This window comes from Scyliorhinus torazame, chromosome 6, assembly GCF_047496885.1.
Source record: "Scyliorhinus torazame isolate Kashiwa2021f chromosome 6, sScyTor2.1, whole genome shotgun sequence".
In the NCBI taxonomy this organism is placed as follows: Eukaryota; Metazoa; Chordata; class Chondrichthyes; order Carcharhiniformes; family Scyliorhinidae; genus Scyliorhinus; species Scyliorhinus torazame.
This window is the reverse complement of record NC_092712.1, coordinates 236,645,456-236,671,727: the sequence shown is the minus strand read 5'-3', so window position 1 is coordinate 236,671,727 and position 26,272 is coordinate 236,645,456. Positions and strand designations below refer to the sequence as shown.

Below are 26,272 nucleotides of genomic sequence, written 5' to 3'. Positions count from 1 at the left end.
CCAGGGCAGCGGAATTCGCCTCATGGCCGGGATCCCGATGGTCCAAGGCGTCATTGATGGGGTGTACGTCAACCTGCGTGCACCGTCGGAGAACAGGGGTGTTTTCCTGAACAGGAAGGAGAACTACTCTATGAACGTCCAGGTGGTTTGCGACCATCGAATGAGAATAATGCACTTGTGCGCCCAATACCCGGGCAGCGTGCATGACACCTTCATACTGGCGCAGTCCCTCATACCCGCTATTTTAGAGGGTCCCCTCCCTCCCCCCACCCCCCCCCCCCCCCAGATAAGGGGCTGGTTGCTGGGCGACAGGGGTTATCCATTGCGGCCGTAGCTGATGACGCCTATATGGAGGCCACAGACCAATGGGGAGGCCCGCTATAATGAGGCCCATGCTGCAACCAGGGGTGTCGTGGAGAGGTGCTTCGACCTCCTCAAAATGAGATTCCAGTGCCTGGACCGCTCTGCAGAAACACCCTGACAGGGTCGGAAGAATCTTTGTGGCCTGCTGCATTTTGCACAACACTGCCCAACAGAGGGGCGATGTTATGGAGGATGATGCACCAGGTGAGCCCGATGAGGGCGACTCTGAACACGAGGATGAGGAGGTGGGGGGGAGGGGGGGTAGAGAGAGAGAGAGAGAGAGAGAGAGAGAGAGAGAGAGAGAGAGAGAGAGAGAGAGAGAGAGGGGATGGGAGGGCAGCAGAGCATAGACACCACCAGGGTGCGGGATATGGCCGGGAGGCCGCACGACGCCACCAGCTGGGACAGCAAGCACGCGAGGCGTTGATCGCCACACGTTTCGCACACTAGGGGGAGGGCATCGTTGTGCAGGGCACTTGCACCATCGATCGAACACAAAGGCACCACCCAGCAAGGGGGGGGGGGCAGACGACTCGGGGTTAGGCGGTCATCAGCAGGACGCACACATGTTACCACCATTATCACTAGGTGGGGACACTCTGACCCATGCCATGGCACCTCCCCACGGGATTGGAGGGGGGTTCCACACGTGGGTGGGGGGAGAAGCTGGTGGAGCGTTGCCCGGGGGAGTCTCGGGGTACTTACCCTCGCTGCCCTCGTGAGGTCGTGCAGTTTTTTCCTGCACTGGTGTCCCGAGCGGGGGATGTGCCCCACAGCGCTGACCACCATGCCAACCTCTCGCCATCCCCACCTCACGGTGCTGCACGGCTGCCGGTGGCCACGTCTGGGGAAAAGAATGGCCCTGCCCTCCTCCACTGCGTCTAGCAGTGCCTCGAGGTCGCTGTCCTGGAAGCGGGGAGCGGCACGGCGGGGCTCAGCCATCTCCGACTTCGGTGCCTGTGCGCCGATCGCGTACTTCCTATGACACGTATCGGTGTCATCCTGGCGTCGCGCGATGACGCCGCTGCTCTGGCGCCACGCCCACCGCGTTTCTCACGCCGCCGCTGCTGGCCCCTTTTCTGCCCCTGAATTGGGCGCCGTGCCGTCGTGAAACACGACTTAGTCCAGCGATCGGAGAATCGCCCCCATGATTTTTTAATATAATTTTATGCAATTTAACATTTGCAATTCGCCAGTCCTTGGGCACCACCCGAGTCTAAGAAAGACTGAAAAATGATTGCTAGTCCTCTACAATTTCCACTGCTGCAAATGTAAACTCTAGCTTTTAAAGGGTGGAGCCAAGTGAGGGGCTTCTTCCTGAAAGGTACAAATGATGAACAGGTTTTTGAGTGCACCCTATCAGTTACCTTGTTTGGGCCAACTTCAATAATAATAATAATCTCTATTATTGTCACAATGTAGGTTTACATTAACACTGCAATGATGTTACTGTGAAAATCCCCTAGTCACCACACTCCGGCGCCTGTTCGGGTACACGGAGGAAAAATTCAGAATGTCCAATTCACCTAACAAGCACGTCTTTCGGGCATTGTGGGAGGAAACCGGAGCATCCAGAGGAAACCCACGTAGGCACAGGGAGGACATGAAGACTCCACACAGACAGTCTGCCAAGCCGGGAATCGAACCTGGGACCCTGGAGATGTGAAGCAACAGTGCTAACCACTATGCTACCGTGCCGCCCAATGGAGTGTGGGGAGTAAGATCCAGTTGGATGGATTCAAATGGAAGCTGTGAGAGTTATGGAAATTGATCTAGGATGCAGTGAGACGTTCATGGCCATTAGAGACGCTTGGGAGGGGGAATTGGGATGATAGTGAGATAGAGGGATATTTTGAGCAGTGGGACAATAAGGGCGGCCTTGAAAATGAAGGTACCAGTGCCCATGGAGAGATAACCAGTTACTATGGAAACTAACATGGGCCCAGAAAAGTAAGTTAGGCATGTTCAGGAATGGGAGGCAGGTCACGGACAAAACAAGTTCAGTGCACTCAAGAGAACAAGAGGAGAAAAACCATAAAGAGAAGGGGAGAGATCATTGATTAAATGGGTGGGGGTGGGGGGGGGGGGGGGTGGGGGGTTGAGAAAAGGTCTGAGCAGTAAAGGCAACTAAACTATTTAATTTTCAGACCAAAGCAGCAATTATTTGTGTTAGTAAATGTTACTGTAGAAATTCACTTAATTATCAGAATTACCTCTAGCTTTAAGAAAACGATACATAATTTTTGCTGTCATTTACTCTGCAAAGTATTACAAAGGCTAGTTGATATCTACATCCCACAGACTTGATTTCAGCAGGAGTAATTTTAGTAGATTCAACAGCAAAAGTCAAAGAAATTTCAATCCGCTTAGCTGCCTTGGTTTAATGTATGCCATTATTCATCAGCTTAAAACAATTCTTGATCAATGATACTGCCAGATATTAAAATCCAGCTGGTGCGGTGCACATTGTAACATGGTTTCAAAAAGTAAATTCACCAGCACAAGCCATTTACATGATGGACTAGAGATTATTTTTATGGGTATGTAACATATTGAACAACTCTGCTGAATATTTTCTTGGTTTAGAAAAGGATTTGTGTCTGTGTTCCTGCAAAATGATTTAACTTTGAATTGTTTCATAAACCGTCCCTTCACTTGATTAAATAGAATTTCCAATCGTCGCTGGCTAGGTCAGCATTTATTGCCCTAATTACCCTTAAGGTGATAGTACTTTGCTGCCTTCTTGAACTGCTGCAGTCCATGTCTATAGGAATACCCAGGTCTTTTAGGGAGTTGCAGGATTTTGACCTAAGGAACAGGGATATAGATCCAAATCAGGATGATCTGTGGCTTGGAGGGGAACTTGCAGGTGCCAAGTACTCATCAAGGTATGTTTTGAAGGATGTGAGGCATCCCGACTCCCAGGCAGTGCATTCCAGACCGTCACCACTCTTTGGGTACAAAAAGGTTTTCCTCAAATATCCTTTGAACCTCCCACCCCTCACTTTGAACTAGTGTCCCCTTGTAACTGACCCTTCAACTAAGGGGAACAGCTTCTCCCTATCCACCCTGTCCATACCCCTCATAATCTTGTACACCTCGATCAGGCCACCCTTCAGTCTTCTCTGCTCTAGAGAAAACAACTCAAGCCTATCCAAACTCTCTTTCGAACTTACAACTCAAGTCTACCCAACCTCTCTTTCTCCAACTTAAATGTTCCATCCCTGGCAACATTCTGGTGAATCTTCTCTGCAGCCCCTTCAGTGCAGTTACATCCTTCCTATAATGTGGCAACCAGAATTGCATGCACTACTTCCAATTAGCATGGTGTCAGTGCCACACAACACGATGGAACATGTCCTCAATGTGAAGATGAGACTTTGACTACACAAGGGCTATGGGGTGGTCACTCCTACCAATACTGCCTTGGGCAGATGCATGCGTGGCAGATACATTGGTGAGTCAAGCATGTTTTTCCTTCTTGTTGGTTCCCTCACCAACTACCGAAGTCTAACAGTTCTTTAGGACTTGGCCAGCTCAGTCAGTAGTGCTGCTAGCAAGCCACTCTTGTTGATGGACATTGAAATCCCCACACAGGGTACATTCTGTGCCATTACCACCCCCAGTGCATCCTCTAAATGGTGTTCAATGTGGAGACGTACTCATTCATCAGCTGAGGAAGGACAGTAGTGATAATCAGTAGTAGTTTCCTTGCCCGTATCTGACCTGATGCCATGAGATTTCATAGAATCCCTACAGTGTAAAAGGAAGCCATTCGGCCCATCAAGTCTGCACCGACCCTCCGAAAGAGCACCCCACCCTAGGCCCAATCCGCTACCCTATCCCCCAACTAAGGGCAATTTAGCGTTGCCAATCCACCTACCTTGCACACCTTAGGACTGTGTGAGGAAACCGGAGCATCCGGAGGAAACCTACGCAGACACGGGGAAAACGTGTAAACTCCACAGTCACCAGAAGTCAGAATCAAACCCAGGTCCCTGGTGCTGAGAGACAGCTGTGCTAACCACTGTGCCACCTTGGGGTCCAGAGTTGATGTTGAGATCTCCCAGGGAAACTCTCAGCTGTATACCACTATGTCACCTCTTGGTGGGTTTGTCCTGTCGGTATGACAGGATATACCCAGGTATGGTCATGTCTGAAAAATTGTGTGCAAGATATTATTCTGAGAGTACAACTGTGACAGGCTGTTGCTTCACGGGTCTGTGGGAGCACTCCCAATTTTGGCACAAGCCCCAGATGTTAGTAAGGATGACTTTGCAGGGTGGACAGAGCTAGGCGTGTCAAAGAACAAAGAGCAAAGAAAAATTACAGCACAGGAACAGGCCCTTCGGCCCTCCAAGGCTGCACCGATCCAGATCCTCTATCTAAAACTGTCGCCTATTTTCTAAGGATCTGTATCCCTCTGCCCCCTGCCCATTCATGTGTTTGTCTAGATACATCTTAAATGATGCTATCGTGCCCACCTCTACCACCTCGGCCGGCAATGCGTTCCAGGCACCCCACCACCCTCTGCGTAAAGAACTTTCCACGCATATCTTCCTTAAACTTTTCCCCTCTCACCTTGAACTTTTGACCCCTAGTAATTGAGTCCCCCACTCTGGGGAAAAGCTTCTTGCTATCCACCCAGTCTATACCTCATGATTTTGTAGACCTCAATGAGGTCCCCCCTCAACCTCAAGTCTTTCTAATGAAAATAATCCTAATCGACTCAACCTCTCTTCATAGCTAGCACCCTCCATACCAGGCATCATCCTGGTGAACCTCCTCTGCACCTTCACATCGACCTAGGCGGCAGAGATGACGAGTGCCAGTCCGGTTTTGTTCCTTTTTGGAGACCTTTAATGGTTTGACACAGCTGAGTGGCTTGCTAGGTCATTTCAGAGGGCATTTAAGAGTCAACCATATTACTGTGGGTATGGAGTCACATGTAGGTCAGACCACAAAAGGTCAACAGTTGACTTTCTCTAAAGGACATTACTGAACTAAGGCGCAAGGTCAGTGCCCTCAGTAAGGAAACGCAAATTTAGGAACATTTTATACCGTCATTAATCTGATCAGCAAAAGAACGGTTTATTCTGGTCAGCAAACTCAATGTCATTCACAACACACAAAAATATAAACTATAGAATAATAATAGATGTGATAGTAAAAATGGTCCTCAAGGTAAAAGCAAATTAAAAGTAAGGTCTACTCTTTAAAAAGGGCTTAATGCTAGCTTGAATTAATAATTTGAAGTAGTCAGATAACCCTAGGTCTTTCCTTACCTCTGGTTACATTTATTTTAATAATAACATACCTAATCATAAAAAGCCAGCAAAGCAGGGGGCCATGAAATAAATATTATTTAGTTTCAACTTCACTAAGAAATCAGGATGTAATGGCAAAATATTGAGTGCAATGCTAGAATGTAACATGTCAAATTAGTACCATTTTGAATAGTTAAATAGAGGTGAAATAGCAAACAACTATGCAGGAAGAAGGTTGCAATAATTTTTCATGACTTAGTTCCTCACATTATTTATCTTTCATCTTATTTCCGTTAAAATGTTTTTTGACTTGAGTATTCTATTTATTTGATGGTAACCATCCTTGAACTGGAAAGCAGATTTAGATAAACTAAAGATTTTTCTTAAAGATCCCTCATAGCAGAAGGATCATCTAACTTGTTTAATGGAAACCACATGCGGAATAAGCACAGCTATAAGTATTGTGCGATAAGTATTTATGTCAACAGTGCCATTCATGTGGCCCCCCGTGAAACAGCAGGATTTAAGTGGTCTGCTTTGATTTGAAGCAAGTTAAAAAATAACCACTTATTTCACTCCCCAACTAAACTCTTGCAAAATTACATAGATGGTCTTAGGGTGTAATCAATTAGCAGAAGAAAATCTTACAAGGCAAGTAGTGCCCAAATTTTTTCCCTACATCTTGGGAAAGTACTAAACTAGAACACAGTTAGGAGAACTCTACAATGCCAACTAGCTAGTTATGACACTGAATTTAAATCAAGGGACTGCTTTAACTGACCTCCCCAGATAAATACAAGAACTCTTCAAATATCTATATACAACCAAGATTATAACTCTGACTCAATGGAGAGCCAATTTATTGGTCCAAATCAATCAAAGGAGCAACCTTTAGTAAATAACACTTGAAAAATTCTGTGGGACATCCTAGCAGGCTCCCAAATCAAACGTAATGAATTAACAATTAAAGGTTGAGGCTATGCTAAACATATAGAAATAAAAAGGTATGGTTAAAATTAGATTGGTGTCTAGTACAGCAGCCAAATGTGGAAACGAAAGCAAAAACTCAGAGCCGCAAACCAGCTTTGGGAAGAATGAGAACTCCAAACAGATTAGAGCTGGAGCTTTTTTCTCCATTGGAATGCAAGGTTAAGAAGATATCTGATGCATTGATAATTATAAGGAGTAATTATAAATAGTAAAAAACAATTGCCATTGGTCAGTGAGTTATCAACAAGGGGGTTCATATTTATAATGATTAAAGCAACAAAGGGGGACAAATAGAGATTTTTTTTTACACGTGTGGAAGAGATTGTTGGGATATGGAAGGTGTCATGTGAGTGTCCCTTTAAGAAATGTTTTTGCCTTATCACATGGCTTCAGTGATGTCATTGTGTGGGTGTAGCTGGGGTGTGGCTCTGAGTTTTTACTTTAGTTTGAGAGTTGGGAGCTGGTGGTGACTCTGAATTTTACTTTCGCTTTGGTTTGGGGCTGGTTTGTGGCTCTGAGTTTTTGCTTTCGTTTTCACATTTGGCTGCTGTACTCAGACAGAGAAGTATCCTGTCTCTCTATCTTCATTTTAAAAGCCGTTTCCAGATTACTTGATAATTTAAAAGAGATAACTGTTTTCTGGAATGAATTCAAACCTGCTGTTTTGGAAATGAAACAAGAGTATCCATACCCAGTCTTAAAGACACGAAGAGTGGGCTGCACCTTTGAAAAGGGGTTTCTGGTTTATGGGATCTTGTTATTAAATTGGAACAGTAAAGGGGGGAGTTCATTAATGGTTACACATAATTACTGTAGCTGTGTGGAGTACATATGTTTGTAGTTGATAAAAATGCCTACTGTGTTTGTTTATAAAAATGTTAACTAATTTTGTAGAATAAAGCTTGTTTTTTGATTAAAAGCGCCTAAGAGCTCTGTTGAATAATACCTGAAAGGCAGGCTCACCGTAACCAAAATAAATAAACAGCTGTAGGTCAGGTGAATTCAATGACATACTTTGGAGTTTTCTAAACCCTGGCCCATAACAAATGTTTTACAAGAAACAGTAAACAGCAAAATCCAATACAGCTTTTTAATGGGAAAAAAAATAATTTTTAAAAAAAATAGATAATAGGGAAGGTGAACAGGACTGAGTGGCTGGTTGAATGGTTTACTATGCCACAAAATATGATTTTAGAAAAGGAATATAATCCAGATTCTCAGCCCCTAAGATCGGTATGTACAATATCAAACTTAGAACTTGAAAATAATATGATGTGGACAGTTTCAGGATTGTTTTTGGACAGTCAGTTCAGTGCTGCTGCGAGAGCCTTGGTAGGTCATGAGCTCCTGTTTTAAGGCAGTAAACCAATCAGAATCCCTCTGACTGGTTGTGAAGAACCAAGTTGAAAATAATAGCCCTTCATATACAAATAAGAGTCACAGCATCTTGCCTATTGTCACTATTCAAATGCACAGTTAAAAACCTTAAGCACTGAAGAAAAGCCATAGGGGAATCATTTGCTTGAATAGCTTTGTCTTTGAAACAAAAATCAAGGGACCTCCAATGGAATTCTTGTGTGGCAACATGGCAATAAGCAACTTATTAGTCTGGCACACTGCAGGGTGTTCTGTGGTAATATTGTAGGTACAAGGCTTTTAGGGAGACAGTTTCAGGATTGTTATTGGACAGTCAGTTCAGTGCTGCTGCGAGAGCCTTGGTAGGTCATGAGCTCCTGTTTTAAGGCAAGTAAACCAATCAGAATCCCTCTGGCTGGTTATGAAGAACCAAGTAAGTAACGTAGAAATGTCTTTTTTAGCATCACTGAAAAGAAAGTTTTTCATCTTGCATTCATCAGGACAATCACAAAAATACCAATTTCAGCAGAAACAATAACTTTGTACCGAATGAGGCGCAAGTAAGCGTTGCGCTGGTCAAAGAAACACAGCCTGAGTGAGTGAGACACAGACAGAATGAGAATTTGAAAATTGGCAGTTTGGTGCAGTGAGGTAATTCGGTGAAGAGTGGGAGAAGGTGCTTTGTCCCGACTGTTTTGTTCTCTCTCTTTCTTCTGGCCTGTAACTTTTAATCAGCAGGGAGAGAACCTGAGAACATCTGAGACCCTCAGAAGGTAAGTAAGTGATTTTTACTCATTTTTTACTTTTATTACTTTTTCAAATTGTGTGTGTGTGTGTGTGTGTGGGGGGGGGGGGGGGGGGGGGGGGGGGGGGGAAACTGAAGTGACATCACAGAAAAGGTGTGACCCGAGTGGCTGGTTGGGAATCTACACTAAATTTAAAAAATTAAGCATTGGTAACTAATTAACCTTAATTACTTAATTATAATTTAGAGGGGTATCTAAGCCAGAGATCGGAGAGTACTATATTTAGCTTTCACATTTATAGTAGAAATCTAGTGCTAGGAAGCAGATAGTTAACAGTAACTTAAAATTTAAAAAAAACAACTTTTAACTTTAATTTACTAATTAATTGACGCAATGTCAGTTAGAGGGGTGCAGTGCTCGGACTGTGAGATGTGGCAGGTCCGGGAGGCTTCCAGCGTCCCGGATGGCTTCATCTGCCGAAAGTGCACCCAACTAGAGCTCCTCACAGACCGCATGGTTCGGTTGGAGCAGCAATTGGATGCACTTAGGAGCATGAAGGTGGCGGAAAGCGTCATAGATAGCAGTTATATAAATGTGGTCACACCCAAGGTGCAGGCAGAGAAATGGGTGACCACCAGAAAGGGCAGGCAGTCAGTGCAGGAATCCCCTATGGTTGTCCCCCTCTCGAACAGGTATACCCCTTTGGATACTGTCGGGGGGATGGCCTATCAGGGGAAAACAGCAGCAGCAAGAGCAGTGGCACCATGGCTGGCTCTGATGTTCAGAAGGGAGGGTCAAAGCGCAGAAGAGCAATAGTAATAGGGAACTCTATAGTCAGGGGCACAGATAGGCGCTTCTGTGGGCGTGAAAGAGACTCCAGGATGGTATGTTGCCTCCCTGGTGCCAGGGTCCAGGATGTCTCCGAACGGGTAGAGGGCATCCTGAAGGGGGAGGGCAAACAGGCAGAGGTTGTTGTACATATTGGTACTAATGACATAGGCTGGAAGGGGCATGACGTCCTGCACAGGAGTTCAGGGAGCTAGGCAGAAAGTTACAAGACAGGATCTCTAGGGTTGTAATCTCGGGATTACTCCCTGTGCCACATGCCAGTGAGGCTAGAAATAGGAAGATAGAGCAGCTAAACACGTGGCTAAAAAGCTGGTGTAGGAGGGAGGGTTTCCGTTATCTGGACCACTGGGAGCACTTCCGGGGCAGGTGTGACCTAGATAAGGACGGGTTGCATCTAAACTGGAGAGGCATAAATATCCTGGCCGCGAGGTTGGCTAGTGTCACACGGGAGGGTTAAAACTAGTATGGCAGGGGGTGGGCACGGGAGCAATAGGTCAGAAGGTGAGAACATTGAGGGAGAACTAGGGAATAATGGCTCTGAGGCGGAGCAGACAGGGAGAAGTTGCTGAACAGCGGGTCTGGTGGCCTGAAGTGCATATGTTTTAATGCAAGAAGTATTACGGGTAAGGCAGATGAACCTAGAGCTTGGATTAGTACTTGGAATTATGATGTTGTTGCCATTACAGAGACCTGGTTGAGGGAAGGGCAGGATTGGCAGCTAAACGTTCCAGGATTTAGATGTTTCAGGCGGGATAGAGGGGGATGTAAAAGGGGAGGCGGAGTTGCGCTACTGGAGGATATCGCAGTTGTACTACGGGAGGACACCTCAGAGGGCAGTGAGGCTATATGGGTAGAGATTAGGAATAAGAAGGGTGCAGTCACAATGTTGGGGGTTTACTACAGGCCTCCCAACAGCCAGCGGGAGATAGAGGAGCAGATAGGTAGACAGATTTTGGAAAAGAGTAAAAACAACAGGGTTGTTGTGATGGGAGACTTCAACTTCCCCAATATTGATTGGGACTCACTTAGTGCCAGGGGCTTAGACGGGGCAGAGTTTGTAAGGAGCATCCAGGAGGGCTTCTTAAAACAATATGTAGACAGTCCAACTAGGGAAGGGACGGTACTGGACCTGGTATTAGGGAATGAGCCCGGCCAGGTGGTAGAAGTTTCAGTAGGGGAGCATTTCGGGAACAGTGACCACAATTCAGTAAGTTTTAAAGTGCTGGTGGACAAGGATAAGACTGGTCCTAGGGTGAATGTGCTAAATTGGGGGAAGGCTAATTATAACAATATTAGGCGGGAACTGAAGAACCTAGATTGGGGGCGGATGTTTGAGGGCAAATCAACATCTGACATGTGGGAGGCTTTCAAGTGTCAGTTGAAAGGAATTCAGGACCGGCGTGTTCCTGTGAGGAAGAAGGATAAAGACGGCAATTTCCGGGAACCTTGGATAACGAGATATTGTAGGCCTCATCAAAAAGAAAAAGGAGGCATTTGTCAGGGCTAAAAGGCTGGGAACAGACAAAGCCTGCGTGGAACACAAGGAAAGTAGGAAGGAACTTAAGCAAGGAGTCAGGAGGGCTAGAAGTGGTCACGAAGTGGTCATTGGCAAATAGGGTTAAGGAAAATCCCAAGGCTTTTTACACGTACATAAAAAGCAAGAGGGTAGCCAGGGAAAAGGTTGGCCCACTGAAGGATAGGCAAGGGAATCTATGTGTGGAGCCAGAGGAAATGGGCGATGAATACTTTGCATCAGTATTCACCAAAGAGAAGGAATTGGTAGATGTTAAGTCTGGAGAAGGGGGTGTAGATAGCCTGGGTCACATTGAGATCCAAAAAGACACCGAGGTATAAGTCCCCAGGGCCTGATGGGATCTACCCCAGAATACTGAAGGAGGCTGGAGAGGAAATTGCTGAGGCCTTGACAGAAATCTTTGGATCCTCACTGTCTTCTGGTGATGTCCCGGAGGACTGGAGAATAGCCAATGTTGTTCCTCTGTTTAAGAAGGGTAGCAAGGATAATCCAGGGAACTACAGGCCGGTGAGCCTTACTTCAGTGGTAGGGAAATTACTGGAGAGAATTCTTCGAGACAGGATCTACTCCCATTTGGAAGCAAATGGACGTATTAGTGAGAGGCAGCATGATTTTGTGAAGGGGAGGTCGTGTCTCACTAACTTGATCGAGTTTTTCGAGGAGGTCATAAAGATGATTGATGCAGGTAGGGCAGTGGATGTTGTCTATATGGACTTCAGTAAGGCCTTTGACAAGGTCCCTCATGGTAGACTAGTACAAAAGGTGAAGTCACACGGGATCAGGGGTGAGCTGGCAAGGTGGATACACAACTGGCTAGGTCATGGAAGGCAGAGAGTAGCAATGGAAGGATGCTTTTCTAATTGGAGGGCTGTGACCAGTGGTGTTCCGTAGGGATCAGTGCTGGGACCTTTGCTGTTTGTAGTATACATATATATATATATAATATATATATATATATATATATATATAAATAAATGATTTGGAGGAAAATGTAACTGGTCTGATTATTAAGTATGCAGACGACACAAAGGTTAGTGGAATTGCGGATAGCGATGAGGACTGTCAGAGGATACACAGGATTTAGATTGTTTGGAGACTTGGGCGGAGAGATGGCAGATGGAGTTTAATCCGGACAAATGTGAGGTAATGCATTTTGGAAGGTCTAATGCAGGTAGGGAATATACAGTGAATGGTAGAACCCTCAAGAGTACTGAAAGTCAGAGAGATCTAGGTGTACAGGTCCACAGGTCACTGAAAGGGGCAACACAGGTGGAGAAGCGAGTCAAGAAGGCATACGGCATGCTTGCCTTCATTGGCCGGGGCATGAGTATAAGAATTGGCAAGTCATGTTGCAGCTGTATAGAACCTTAGTTAGGCCACACTTGGAGTATAGTGTTCAATTCTGGTCGCCACACTACCAGAAGGATGTGGAGGCTTTAGAGAGGGTGCAGAAGAGATTTACCAGAATGTTGCCTGGTATGGAGGGCATTAGCTATGAGGAGCGGTTGAATAAACTCGGTTTGTTCTTACTGGAACGACGGAGGTTGAGGGGCGACCTGATAGAGGTCTACAAAATTATGAGGGGCATAGACAGAGTGGATAGTCAGAGGCTTTTCCCCAGGGTAGAGGGGGCAATTACTAGGGGGCATAGGTTTAAGGTGAGAGGGGCAAGGTTTAGAGTAGATGTACGAGGCAAGGTTTTTACGCAGAGGGTAGTGGGTGCCTGGAACTCACTACCGGAGGAGGTAGTGGAAGCAGGGACGATAGGGACATTTAAGGGGCATCTTGACAAATATATGAATAGGATGGGAATAGAAGGATACGGACCCAGGAAGTGTAGAAGATTGTAGTTTAGTCAGGCAGCATGGTCGGCACGGGCTTGGAGGGCCGAAGGGCCTGTTCCTCTGCTGTACATTTCTTTGTTCTAAGTGCTGATTGGTTGGCAAGTGATCTGGTTCATTCCTTAGGGATAGGTCTTGACTAGAGCAGTGTTCTTCAAAGTCAGGTGTGCGACCCGCGGGTGGGTCGCGGGCGGGTGTCGGGAGGGTCCCGGAGCCGTTGTCCGCGGCGCTCTCGATTGCGCAAATCCCCACGCAGCAGCCGGCTTTTCATAACGCTGGCTGCAAGCGGCCGCGAAGATGTTTTAAAAAAAAATTTGCCCACATTGCGCATGCACGCACGATGATCGGACATGCATGTGCAGTGCGGCCACTATTTTTAAAAAATGGTTGCAGCTTTCTGTTTTACAAGTTCTGCAGTGGTTTTTTTTCATTTATTTTATTTTTTACAAATTCGGGGGGTTTTATTCATTTGTTTCATTTATTTTACCTATTTTATTTTTTTTACAAGTTCGGGGCGGGGGGGGGGGGGGGGGGGGCTTATTTGTTAAAATTTTACAGGAAGAAAATTCAGAACTTTGGACAGATGGAGACTCCATACTTTCCGACACCAGAAGGCTTCATCTTCATCCAACAGGATCCATTGGAGGAGCGTGTAAGAGGGCCAAAGGGACCCAAAACCATTTCCTCCATTTTTGTCAGCAGCAAACAAGGTAAGAGAAAACGGTGGGTCGCGCAGGTCGGCCGGCGTGGCTCTGGAAAGGGCAGCCAGTTGGTAAAAATGGGTCCCGGAAAAAAAGTTTGAAGAACACTGGACTAGAGGCAAGCTGCTTGGTTTAAAATTGCCAAACAACTTGGCAGTTAACGAACAGTCACCATTAGCTGGTGCATTCTCCATAGCAATGCAGTGTCCACTTGTAAACCACTCTTCTCATACAGCATAAAGTTGTCATCTCCGCCAACATTGGCTTTCTTAAGAGTGCCCTGATGAGTGCAAGATAAACAGCTTCGGCATAATATCTTTTTTCAGCAATAATCTACCAAATAAACGTCTTCCTTTTTGATTGTGTTTAAACTCTATTTCCCTGGAGTAAGTTTACTTTGGCTGACAATCTCAGCAAGAGAGGACTTGGCTGGAATGATTAGGTTTATTGATTTTTTTTCTGAATATTGTAAGGAACAAAGGTTTTTACAGTTGTGACTCGTGAACCAGATATTAAAAATCTTGGCAGATGCTGCTTACTCATTTATGAAGGTATTTTGGTAAAGGATGTACAGCATGACCAAGCCAAGGCAAAATTCCAATTTAGCTTTTCCTCTTGTAGATGACGATTGGCTGTTGGGGCTACCATGGGACCTAACTTTTATTTCTTTTGTATGTTTCCTTTGAAAATAAATATGTAGTATATTTTGTGGAGGTTTTGTGGCTATTGTTGGAATCTTGGGTTCCTGAGCAACATGAAAAAGGAAACAAAACCTAAACATACTGAATTAATGTTTCATCTATTCACCGACCTCTTTAGAAAGAATTAGTCTTAAAATTTTGAGAATTAGAGGACCAATACAATTAGCAAAGAACCATAGTTGGGGGTAACCATAATAAAACAGTGTAGTTCCTGTGGCATTCTAGGTAGGATATAGGATTAGGACATGATGTTTGACATATCTATTTTGCAATGTTTTTTTAAATGTGGCTGCACACAATGGTTTCTCAGTATGAACTAGGCAATACTAGCCTTAGAATCAAGGAGGATATTTTCTGGGTTCAGAAAAATATCAAGACGAAACAGATGTCAGTCAGTAAAACATTACTTAAAACAAATACAATCGTACAATGATTTGATAAAAACAATTTAACTGGATGTTACATGGATCGGAATAGACTTTGATATGAAGGGTTGGCCAGACGAGACCTCAGTCCCGGCTGGGATCTGAAGAGTATTGTGCATATTATTACTTTGCAATAAAACTAGTTTTGCTGTATCCACTAACCTTGGACTCGTCTGTGGTCACTAAACTAGAAACGCTAATAAAAATGCAATAATGACAAATGTAATGTGAATTAAAAATTCAGGTTTTCACAAGTTTTAAAAAACACTAACCATTTTATTGGGATAACGCAAGACTACAGGTTGCACAGGCACTCCAGGAATGAATGCACCTGAAGAGAAAGAAACAATAATTATGCCATCTTTTTTTCCTCTCTGATCTGTCAATTTATTTTTTTCCCGCTTTTCCTGAATTCATTTACTCTTTACTGGGAAATTATCAAAGGTAGAACTGCCTTCTCATAACTCATTCAACAGACCCTTATTCAAGTATGAGCCTAGATATTGAATGGACTTTTTGACTTGGGATTGACACCACAGCTGGAGTCAGGCAGTCTACTTTTTTTTAAATTAAATATTTTATTGAAAATTTTTGGTCAACCAACACAGTACATTGTGCATCCTTTACACAATATTATAACAACACAAATAACAATGACCTATTTTATAAACAAAGAATGAATAAATAATAAATAACAAAAATGAAAACTAGCCCTAATTGGCAACTGCCTTGTCACAAGTAACACTCCAAAAATATAATTTAACAGTCCAATATATAATTATCTGTAGCAACGACCTATACATACTATACAGTATATATTAACAACCCTGAGAGTCCTTCTGGTTCCTCCTCCCCCCCCCCCCCCGCCGATCCTGGGCTGCTGCTGCTGCCTTCTTTTTCCCATTCCGTCTATCTTTCTGCGAGGTATTCGACGAACGGTTGCCACCGCCTGGTGAACCCTTGAGCCGACCCCCTTAGGACGAACTTAATCCGCTCTAGCTTTATAAACCCCGCCATGTCATTTATCCAGGTCTCCACCCCCGGGGGCTTGGCTTCTTTCCACATTAGCAATATCCTGCGCCGGGCTACTAGGGACGCAAAGGCCAAAACATCGGCCTCTCTCGCCTCCTGCACTCCCGGCTCTTGTGCAACCCCAAATATAGCCAACCCCCAGCTTGGTTCGACCCGGACTCCTACTACTTTTGAAAGCACCTTTGTCACCCCCATCCAAAACCCCTGTAGTGCCGGGCATGACCAAAACATATGGGTATGATTCGCTGGGCTTCTCGAGCACCTCGCACACCTATCCTCCACCCCAAAAAATTTACTGAGCCGTGCTCCAGTCATATGTGCCCTGTGTAATACCTTAAACTGAATCAGGCTTAGCCTGGCACACGAGGACGACGAGTTTACCCTGCTTAGGGCATCTGCCCACAGCCCCTCCTCAATCTCCTCCCCCAGCTCTTCTTCCCATTTCCCTTTTAGTCCATCTACCATAGTCTCCCCTTCGTCCCTCATTTCCCGATATATATCTGACACCTTACCATCCCCCACCCATGTCTTTGAGATCACTCTGTCCTGCACCTCTTGTGTCGGGAGCTGCGGGAATTCCCTCACCTGTTGCCTCGCAAAAGCCCTCAGTTGCATATACCTGAATGCATTCCCTTGGGGCAACCCATATTTCTCGGTCAGCGCTCCCAGACTCGCGAACTTCCCATCCACAAACAGATCTTTCAGTTGCGTTATTCCTGCTCTTTGCCACATTCCATATCCCCCATCCATTCCCCCCGGGGCAAACCTATGGTTGTTTCTTATCGGGGACCCCCCCCAAGGCTCCAGTCTTTCCCCTATGCCGTCTCCACTGTCCCCAAATCTTCAGTGTAGCCACCACCACCGGGCTTGTGGTGTAGTTCCTCGGTGAGAACGGCAATGGGGCTGTCACCATAGCCTGTAGGCTAGTCCCCCTACAGGACGCCCTCTCTAATCTCTTCCACGCCGCTCCCTCCTCCTCTCCCATCCACTTACACACCATTGAAATATTAGCGGCCCAATAATACTCACTTAGGCTCGGTAGTGCCAGCCCCCCCCTATCCCTGCTACGCTGTAAGAATCCCTTCCTCACTCTCGGGGTCTTCCCGGCCCACACAAAACCCATGATGCTCTTTTCAATCCTTTTTAAAAAAGCCTTCGTGATCACCACCGGGAGGCACTGAAACACAAAGAGGAATCTCGGGAGGACCACCATCTTAACCGCCTGCACCCTCCCTGCCATTGACAGGGATACCATATCCCATCTCTTGAAATCCTCCTCCATCTGTTCCACCAACCGCGTTAAATTTAACCTATGCAATGTACCCCAATTCTTAGCTATCTGGATCCCCAGGTAACGAAAGTCCCTTGTTACCTTCCTCAACGGTAGGTCCTCTATTTCTCTACTCTGCTCCCCTGGATGCACCACAAACAACTCACTTTTCCCCACGTTCAATTTATACCCTGAAAAATCCCCAAACTCCCCAAGTATCCGCATTATTTCTGGCATCCCCTCCGCCGGGTCCGCCACGTATAGTAGCAAATCGTCCGCATACAAAGATACCCGGTGCTCTTCTCCTCCCCTAAGTACTCCCCTCCACTTCTTGGAACCCCTCAACGCTATCGCCAGGGGCTCAATCGCCAGTGCAAACAATAATGGGGACAGAGGGCATCCCTGCCTTGTCCCTCTATGGAGCCGAAAATATGCAGATCCCCGTCCATTCGTGACCACGCTCGCCACTGGGGCCCTATACAACAGCTGCACCCATCTAACATACCCCTCTGCAAAACCAAATCTCCTCAACACCTCCCACAAATAATCCCACTCCACTCTATCAAATGCTTTCTCGGCATCCATCGCCACTACTATCTCCGTTTCTCCCTCTGGTGGGGCCATCATCATTACCCCTAACAACCTCCGTATATTCGTGTTCAGCTGTCTCCCCTTCACAAACCCAGTTTGGTCCTCGTGGACCACCCCCGGGACACATTCCTCTATTCTCATTGCCATTACCTTGGCCAGGGCCTTGGCATCTACATTTAGGAGGGAAATAGGTCTATAGGACCCGCATTGTAGCGGGTCCTTTTCCTTCTTTAAGAGAAGCGATATCGTTGCTTCAGACATAGTCGGGGGCAGTTGTCCCCTTTCCTTTGCCTCATTAAAGGTCCTCGTCAGTACCGGGGCGAGCAAGTCCACATATTTTCTATAGAATTCGACTGGGAATCCATCCGGTCCCGGGGCCTTTCCCGCCTGCATGCTCCTAATTCCTTTCACCACTTCTTCTACCTCGATCTGTGCTCCCAGTCCCACCCTTTCCTGCTCTTCCACCTTGGGAAATTCCAGCCGATCCAAGAAGCCCATCATTCTCTCCCTCCCATCCGGGGGTTGAGCTTCATATAATTTTTTATAAAATGTCTTGAACACTCCATTCACTCTCTCCGCTCCCCGCTCCATCTCTCCTTCCTCATCCCTCACTCCCCCTATTTCCCTCGCTGCTCCCCTTTTCCTCAATTGGTGTGCCAGCAACCTGCTCGCCTTCTCCCCATATTCGTACTGTACACCCTGTGCCTTCCTCCATTGTGCCTCTGCAGTGCCTGTAGTCAGCAAGTCAAATTCTACATGTAGCCTTTGCCTTTCCCTGTACAGTCCCTCCTCCGGTGCTTCCGCATATTGTCTGTCCACCCTCAAAAGTTCTTGCAGCAACCGCTCCCGTTCCTTAATCTCCTGCTTCCCTTTATGTGCCCTTATTGATATCAGCTCCCTCTAACCACCGCCTTCAACGCCTCCCAGACCACTCCCACCTGGACCTCCCCATTATCATTGAGTTCCAAGTACTTTTCAATGCACCCCCTCACCCTTAGACACACCCCCTCATCTGCCATTAGTCCCATGTCCATTCTCCAGGGTGGGCGCCCTCCTGTTTCCTCCCCTATCTCCAAGTCCACCCAGTGTGGAGCGTGATCCGAAATGGCTATAGCCGTATACTCCGTTCCCCTCACCTTCGGGATCAATGCCCTACCCAGCACAAAAAAGTCTATTCGCGAGTAGAACAACAACAAAGAACAAAGAAATGTACAGCACAGGAACAGGCCCTTCGGCCCTCCAAGCCCGTGCCGACCATACTGCCCGACTAAACTACAATCTTCTACACTTCCTGGGTCCGTATCCTTCTATTCCCATCCTATTCATATATTTGTCAAGATGCCCCTTAAATGTCCCTATCGTCCCTGCCTCCACTACCTCCTCCGGTAGTGAGTTCCAGGCACCCACTACCCTCTGCGTAAAAAACTTGCCTCGTACATCTACTCTAAACTTTGCCCCTCTCACCTTAAACCTATGCCCCCTAGTAATTGACCCCTCTACCCTGGGGAAAAGCCTCTGACTATCCACTCTGTCTATGCCCCTCATAATTTTGTATACCTCTATCAGGTCGCCCCTCAACCTCCTTCGTTCCAGTGAGAACAAACCGAGTTTATTCAATCGCTCCTCATAGCTTATGCCCTCCATACCAGGCAACATTCTGGTAAATCTCTTCTGCACCCTCTCTAAAGCCTCCACATCCTTCTGGTAGTGTGGCGACCAGAATTGAACACTATACTCCAAGTGTGGCCTAACTAAGGTTCTATACAGCTGCAACATGACTTGCCAATTCTTATACTCAATGCCCCGGCCAATGAAGGCAAGCATGCCGTATGCCTTCTTGACTACCTTCTCCACCTGTGTAGCCCCTTTCAGTGATCTGTGGACCTGTACTCCTAGATCTCTTTGACTTTCAATACTCTTGAGGGTTCTACCATTCACTGTATATTCCCTACCTGCATTAGCCCTTCCAAAATGCATTACCTCACATTTGTCCAAGTTAAACTCCATCTGCCATCTCTCCGCCCAAGTCTCCAGACAATCTAAATCCTGCTGTATCCTCAGACAGTCCTCATCGCTATCCGCAATTCCACCAACCTTTGTGTCGTCTGCAAACTTACTAATCAGACCAGTTACATTTTCCTCCAAATCATTTATATATACTACAAAGAGCAAAGGTCCCAGCACTGATCCCTGTGGAACACCACTGGTCACAGCCCTCCAATTAGAAAAGCATCCCTCCATTGCTACCCTCTGCCTTCTATGGCCTAGCCAGTTCTGTATCCACCTTGCCAGTTCACCCCTGATCCCGTGTGACTTCACCTTTTGTACTAGTCTACCATGAGGGACCTTGTCAAAGGCCTTACTGAAGTCCATATAGACAACATCTACTGCCCTACCTGCATCAATCATCTTAGTGACCTCCTCGAAAAACTCTATCAAGTTAGTGAGACACGACCTTCCCTTCACAAAACCGTGCTGCCTCTCACTAATACGTCCATTTGCTTCCAAATGGGAGTAGATCCTGTCTCGAAGAATTCTCTCCAGTAATTTCCCTACCACTGAAGTAAGGCTCACCGGCCTGTAGTTCCCGGGATTATCCCTGCCACCCTTCTTAAACAGAGGAACAACATTGGCTATTCTCCAGTCCTCCGGGACATCCCCTGAAGACAGCGAGGATCCAAAGATTTCTGTCAAGGCCTCAGCAATTTCCTCTCCAGCCTTCTTCAGTATTCTGGGGTAGATCCCATCCGGCCCTGGGGACTTATCTACCTTAATATTTTTTAAGACACCCAACACCTCGTCTTTTTGGATCACAATGTGACCCAGGCTATCTACACCCCCTTCTCCAGACTCAACATCTACCAATTCCTTCTCTTTGGTGAATACTGATGCAAAGTATTCATTTAGTACCTCGCCCATTTCCTCTGGCTCCACACATAGATTCCCTTGCCTATCCTTCAGTGGGCCAACCCTTTCCCTGGCTACCCTCTTACTTTTTATGTAAGTGTAAAAAGCCTTGGGATTTTCCTTAACCCTATTTGCCAATGCCTTTTCATGACCCCTTCTAGCCCTCCTGACTCCTTGCTTAAGTTCCTTCCTACTTTCCTTATATGCCACACAGGCTTCGTCTGTTCCCAGCCTTTTAGCCCTGACAAATGCCTCCTTTTTCTTTTTGACGAGGCCTACAATATCACTCGTCATCCAAGGTTCCCGAAAATTGCCGTATTTATCTTTCTTCCTCACAGGAACATGCCTGTCCTGTATTCCTTTCAACTGACACTTGAAAGCCTCCCACATGTCAGATGTTGATTTGCCCTCAAACATCCGCCCCCAATCTATGTTCTTCAGTTCCCGCCTAATATTGTTATAATTAGCCTTCCCCCAATTTAGCACATTCATCCTCGGACCACTCTTATCCTTGTCCACCAGTACTTTAAAACTTACTGAATTGTGGTCACTGTTACCGAAATGCTCCCCTACTGAAACATCTACCACCTGGCCGGGCTCATTCCCCAATACCAGGTCCAGTACCGCCCCTTCCCTAGTTGGACTGTTTACATATTGTTTTAAGAAGCCCTCCTGGATGCTCCTTACAAACTCTGCCCCGTCTAAGCCCCTGGCACTAAGTGAGTCCCAGTCAATATTGGGGAAGTTGAAGTCTCCCATCACCACAACCCTGTTGTTTTTACTCTTTTCCAAAATCTGTCTACCTATCTGCTCCTCTATCTCCCGCTGGCTGTTGGGAGGCCTGTAGTATACCCCCAACATTGTGACTGCACCCTTCTTATTCCTGATCTCTACCCATATAGCCTCACTGCCCTCTGAGGTGTCCTCTCGCTGTATAGCTGTGATACTCTCCTGAACAAGTAGCGCAACTCCGCCTCCCCTTTTACATCCCCCTCTATCCCGCCTGAAACATCTAAATCCTGGAACGTTTAGCTGCCAATCCTGCCCTTCCCTCAACCAGGTCTCTGTAATGGCAACAACATCATAGTTCCAAGTAGTAATCCAAGCTCTAAGTTCATCTGCCTTACCCGTAATGCTCCTTGCATTAAAACATATGCACTTCAGGCCACCAGACCCGCTGTGTTCAGCAACTTCTCCCCGTCTGCGCTGCCTCAGAGCCACACTGTCCCTATTCCCTAGTTCTCCCTCAATGCTCTCACCTTCTGACCTATTGCTCCCGTGCCCACCCCCCTGCCATACTAGTTTAAACCCTCCCGTGTGACACTAGCAAACCTCGCGGCCAGGATATTTATGCCTCTCCGGTTTAGATGCAACCCGTCCATCTTATACAGGTCACACCTGCCCCGGAAGAGCTCCCAGTGGTCCAGATAACAGAAACCCTCCCTCCTACACCAGCTGTTTAGCCACGTGTTTGTCTGCTCTATCTTCCTATTTCTAGCCTCACTGGCACGTGGCACAGGGAGTAATCCCGAGATTACAACCCTCGAGGTCCTGTCTTTTAACTTTCTGCCTAGCTCCCTGAACTCCTGCTGCAGGACCTCATGCCCCTTCCTGCCTATGTCGTTAGTACCAATATGTACAACGACCTCTGCCTGTTTGCCCTCCCCCTTCAGGATTCCCTCTACCCGTTCGGAGACATCCTGGACCCTGGCACCAGGGAGGCAACATACCATCCTGGAGTCTCTTTCACGTCCACAGAAGCGCCTATCTGTGCCCCTGACTATAGAGTCCCCTATAACTATTACTCTTCTGCGCTTTGACCCTCCCTTCTGAACATCAGAGCCAGCCGTGGTGCCACTGCTCTGGCTGCTGCTGTTTTCCCCTGATTGGATACTGTCGGGGGGGATAGCCTAAGGGGTATATCTGTTCGAGAGGGGGACAACCACAGGGGATTCCTGCACTGACTGCCTGCCCTTTCTGGTGGTCACCCATTTCTCTGCCTGCACCTTGGGTGTGACCACACTTACATAACTGCGATCTATGACGCTTTCCGCCACCTGCATGCTCCTAAGTGCATCCAATTGCTGCTCCAACCGAACCATGCGGTCTGTGAGGAGCTGCAGTTGGGTGCACTTTCTGCAGATGAAGCCATCCGGGACACTGGAAGCCTCCCGGACCTGCCACATCTCACAGTCAGAGCACAGCACCCCTCTAACTGACATTGCGTCAATTAATTAAAATTAAAATTTGTCTTTTTTTTTTTTAATACTTTTTTTAAATTTCAAAGTTACTGTCAACTATCTGTTTCCTAGCACTAGATTTCTAATAGAAATGCGATAGCTAACTATAATATTCTCCGATCTCTGGCTTAGATATCCTCTAAATTATAATTAAGTTATTATGTTTAATTAGATCCCAAATACTCAAAAAAATTTAGGTTAGAATCCCAACCAGCCACTCAGGTCACAGCTTTTCTGTGATGTCACTTCAGTTTCCCCCCGACACACACAATTTGAAAAACAGGTATAAAAGTAAAAATCACTTGCTTACCTTCTGAGATGTTCTCAGGTTCCCTCGCTGACAGAGACTGCTCCTCCACCTCCAATCCTTGACCTGCACAATGCTAATAATATAATAATATAATATGGCACTTACCTTACACCAATGGGTCTTATTATTAGGTTAGAGGAGGAGGGCGGGTGGGAGACACTACACGTGTAGTGTCTCGGGTTTCCTCTCCACCAGAATTTATGGGGGGGGGGCACTTGCCAGAGGTCGAACTTCCGGTTCCCGCCGAAATCCAAAGGGCTGCTCCTGTAAAGGTAAGTGCTTTTAAACTAACTACTCACCTCCCAGAAGGCCCCTGCGCACCGCTGCCGCCGAAATCCAAAGGGCTGCTCCTGCAAAGGTAAGTGCTTTTAAATTCACTACTCACCTCCAAGAAGGCCCCTGCGCACCGCTGCCGCCGAAATCCAAAGGGCTGCTCCTGTAAAGGTAAGTGCTTTTAAACTAACTACTCACCTCCCAGAAGGCCCCTGCGCACCGCTGCCGCCGAAATCCAAAGGGCTGCTCCTGCAAAGGTAAGTGCTTTTAAATTCACTACTCACCTCCAAGAAGGCCCCTGCGCACCGCTGCCGCCGAAATCCAAAGGGCTTTATGGACATAGGAGAAAAACGAGAACTCCTTACTCCTAGGTCTGCTAAATCTCCACGGGTCTACACCTCCCATCTGCTCCATAAAATCTTTAAGTACCTTGGCTGCTGCCGGCCTCCTTCCAGTCCTGGACTTCGACCTATCCAGCCCTGGTTCCAACACCGTATTAAAATCTCCCCCCATTATCAGCTTTCCCATCTCTAGGTCCGGAATGCGTCCTAGCATCCGCCTCATAAAATTGGCATCATCCCAGTTCGGGGCATATACGTTTACCAAAACCACCATCTCCCCCTGTAGTTTGCCACTCACCATCACGTATCTGCCCCCGTTATCCGCCACTATAGTCTTTGCCTCGAACATTACCCGCTTCCCCACTAATATAGCCACCCCCCTGTTTTTCGCATCTAGCCCCGAATGGAACACCTGCCCCACCCATCCTTTGCGTAGCCTAACCTGGTCTATCAGTTTCAGGTGCGTTTCCTGTAACATAACCACATCTGCCTTAAGTTTCTTAAGGTGTGCGAGTACCCGTGCCCTCTTTATCGGCCCGTTCAGCCCTCTCACGTTCCACGTGATCAGCCGAGTTGGGGGGCTTCCTACCCCCCCCCCCCCCCTTGTCGATTAGCCATCACCTTTTTCCAGCTCCTCACCCGGTTCCCACGCAGCTGTATCTCCCCCAGGCGGTGCCCCCCCCGCCCATCCTCTCCCATACCAGCTCCCCCCTCTCCCCAGCAGCAGCAACCCAGTAATTCCCCCCTCCCACCCCCCCCCGCTAAATCCCCCGCTAGCGTAATTACTCCCCCCATGTTGCTCCCAGAAGTCAGCAAACTCTGGCTGACCTCGGCTTCCCCCCGTGACCTCGGCTCGCACCGTGCGACGCCCCCTCCTTCCTGCTTCTCTATTCCCGCCATGATTATCATAGCGCGGGAACCAAGCCCGCGCTTCTCCCTTGGCCCCACCCCCAATGGCCAACGCCCCACCTCCTCCACCTCCCCTCCTCCCCCCATCACCACCTGTGGGAGAGAGAAAAGTTACCACATCGCAGGATTAGTACATAAAACCCCTCTTTGCCCCCCACATTCGCCCCACCACTTTGTTCGAACGTTCTTTTTAATAACCCGCTCATTCCAGTTTTTCTTCCACAATAAAAGTCCACGCTTCATCCGCCGTCTCAAAGTAGTGGTGCCTCCCTCGATATGTGACCCACAGTCTTGCCGGTTGCAGCATTCCAAATTTTATCTTCTTTTTATGAAGCACCGCCTTGGCCCGATTAAAGCTCGCCCTCCTTCTCGCCACCTCCGCACTCCAGTCTTGATAAACGCGGATCACCGCGTTCTCCCATTTACTGCTCCGAGTTTTCTTCGCCCAGCTAAGGACCATTTCTCTATCCTTAAAACGGAGGAATCTCACCACTATGGCTCTGGGAATTTCTCCTGCTCTCGGTCCTCGCGCCATCACTCGGTATGCTCCCTCCACCTCCAACGGACCCGCCGGGGCCTCCGCTCCCATTAACGAGTGCAGCATCGTGCTCACATATGCCCCGACGTCCGCTCCCTCCACACCTTCAGGAAGACCAAGAATCCTCAGGTTGTTCCTCCTTGCGTTGTTTTCCAGTGCCTCCAACCTTTCCACACATCGTTTCTGATGTGCCTCCTGCGTCTCCGTCTTCACCACCAGGCCCTGTATATTGTCCTCATTCTCGGCTGCCTTTGCCTTCACGACCCGAAGCTCCCGCTCCTGGGTCTTTTGTTCCTCCTTTAGCCCTTCGATCGCCTGTAGTATCGGGGCCAACAGCTCTTTCTTCATTTCCTTTTTTATCTCTTCCACACAGCATTTCAAGAACTCTTGTTGTTCAGGGCCCCATGTTAAACTGCCACCTTCCGACGCCATCTTGGTTTTTGCTTGCCTTCCTTGCCGCTGTTCTAAAGGATCCACTGCAATCTGGCCACTCTCTCCTCCTTTTTCCATCCGTATCCAGGGGGGATTCCCTTCTGGTTTACCGCACAGTGTTTTTGGCCGTCAAAATTGCCGTTGGGGCGCCTATCAAGAGCCCAAAAGTCCGTTTCACAGGGAGCTGCCGAAACGTGCGACTCAGCTGGTCATCGCCGCACCCGGAAGTCGCAGTCTACTTTTTAACTCAAAACTAAACATGTATAATACGGTAATCTACACGAGCTCCATTTAGTAAATTATATTTTTCCAAGTGGCAATTGATTTTGTCCCAGATTACTTTCTCAAAGCACCCCCACCAGGCCAACTGACCTGTGATTGCCGGGTTTCTCAGTCAAGTTGAACAGATGGACCGACTACCTAATTTGTTTCGCACAGGGCTAAAGAGCTGGCTTTTAAAGCAGACCAAGGCAGGCCAGCAGCACGGTTCAGTCCCCGTACCAGCCTTCCCGAACAGGCGCCGGAATGTGGCGACTAGGGGCTTTTCACAGTAACTTCATTTGAGGCCTACTTGTGACAATAAGCAATTTTCATTTCATTTTTATTGACTACGTTATTAAATGGCATGTGATAGGTTCAGCTAGCCATATATGGAA

At 47.2% G+C, this 26,272-nt stretch overlaps 1 protein-coding gene across 4 annotated transcripts in view; it reads right to left on the bottom strand.

Annotated features, from left to right (window-relative positions):
• The window catches only part of LOC140425341 (lysophosphatidylcholine acyltransferase 1-like), a 260,484-nt gene that overhangs the window by 86,654 nt on the left and 147,558 nt on the right, over window positions 1-26,272 (bottom strand). For all 4 annotated transcript variants that reach the window (XM_072509500.1, XM_072509502.1, XM_072509503.1 and 1 more), the window contains exon 6: window positions 15,046-15,104. In XM_072509500.1, the coding sequence (XP_072365601.1) occupies window positions 15,046-15,104 (59 nt within the window). The remainder of the gene's footprint in view (window positions 1-15,045; window positions 15,105-26,272) is intronic.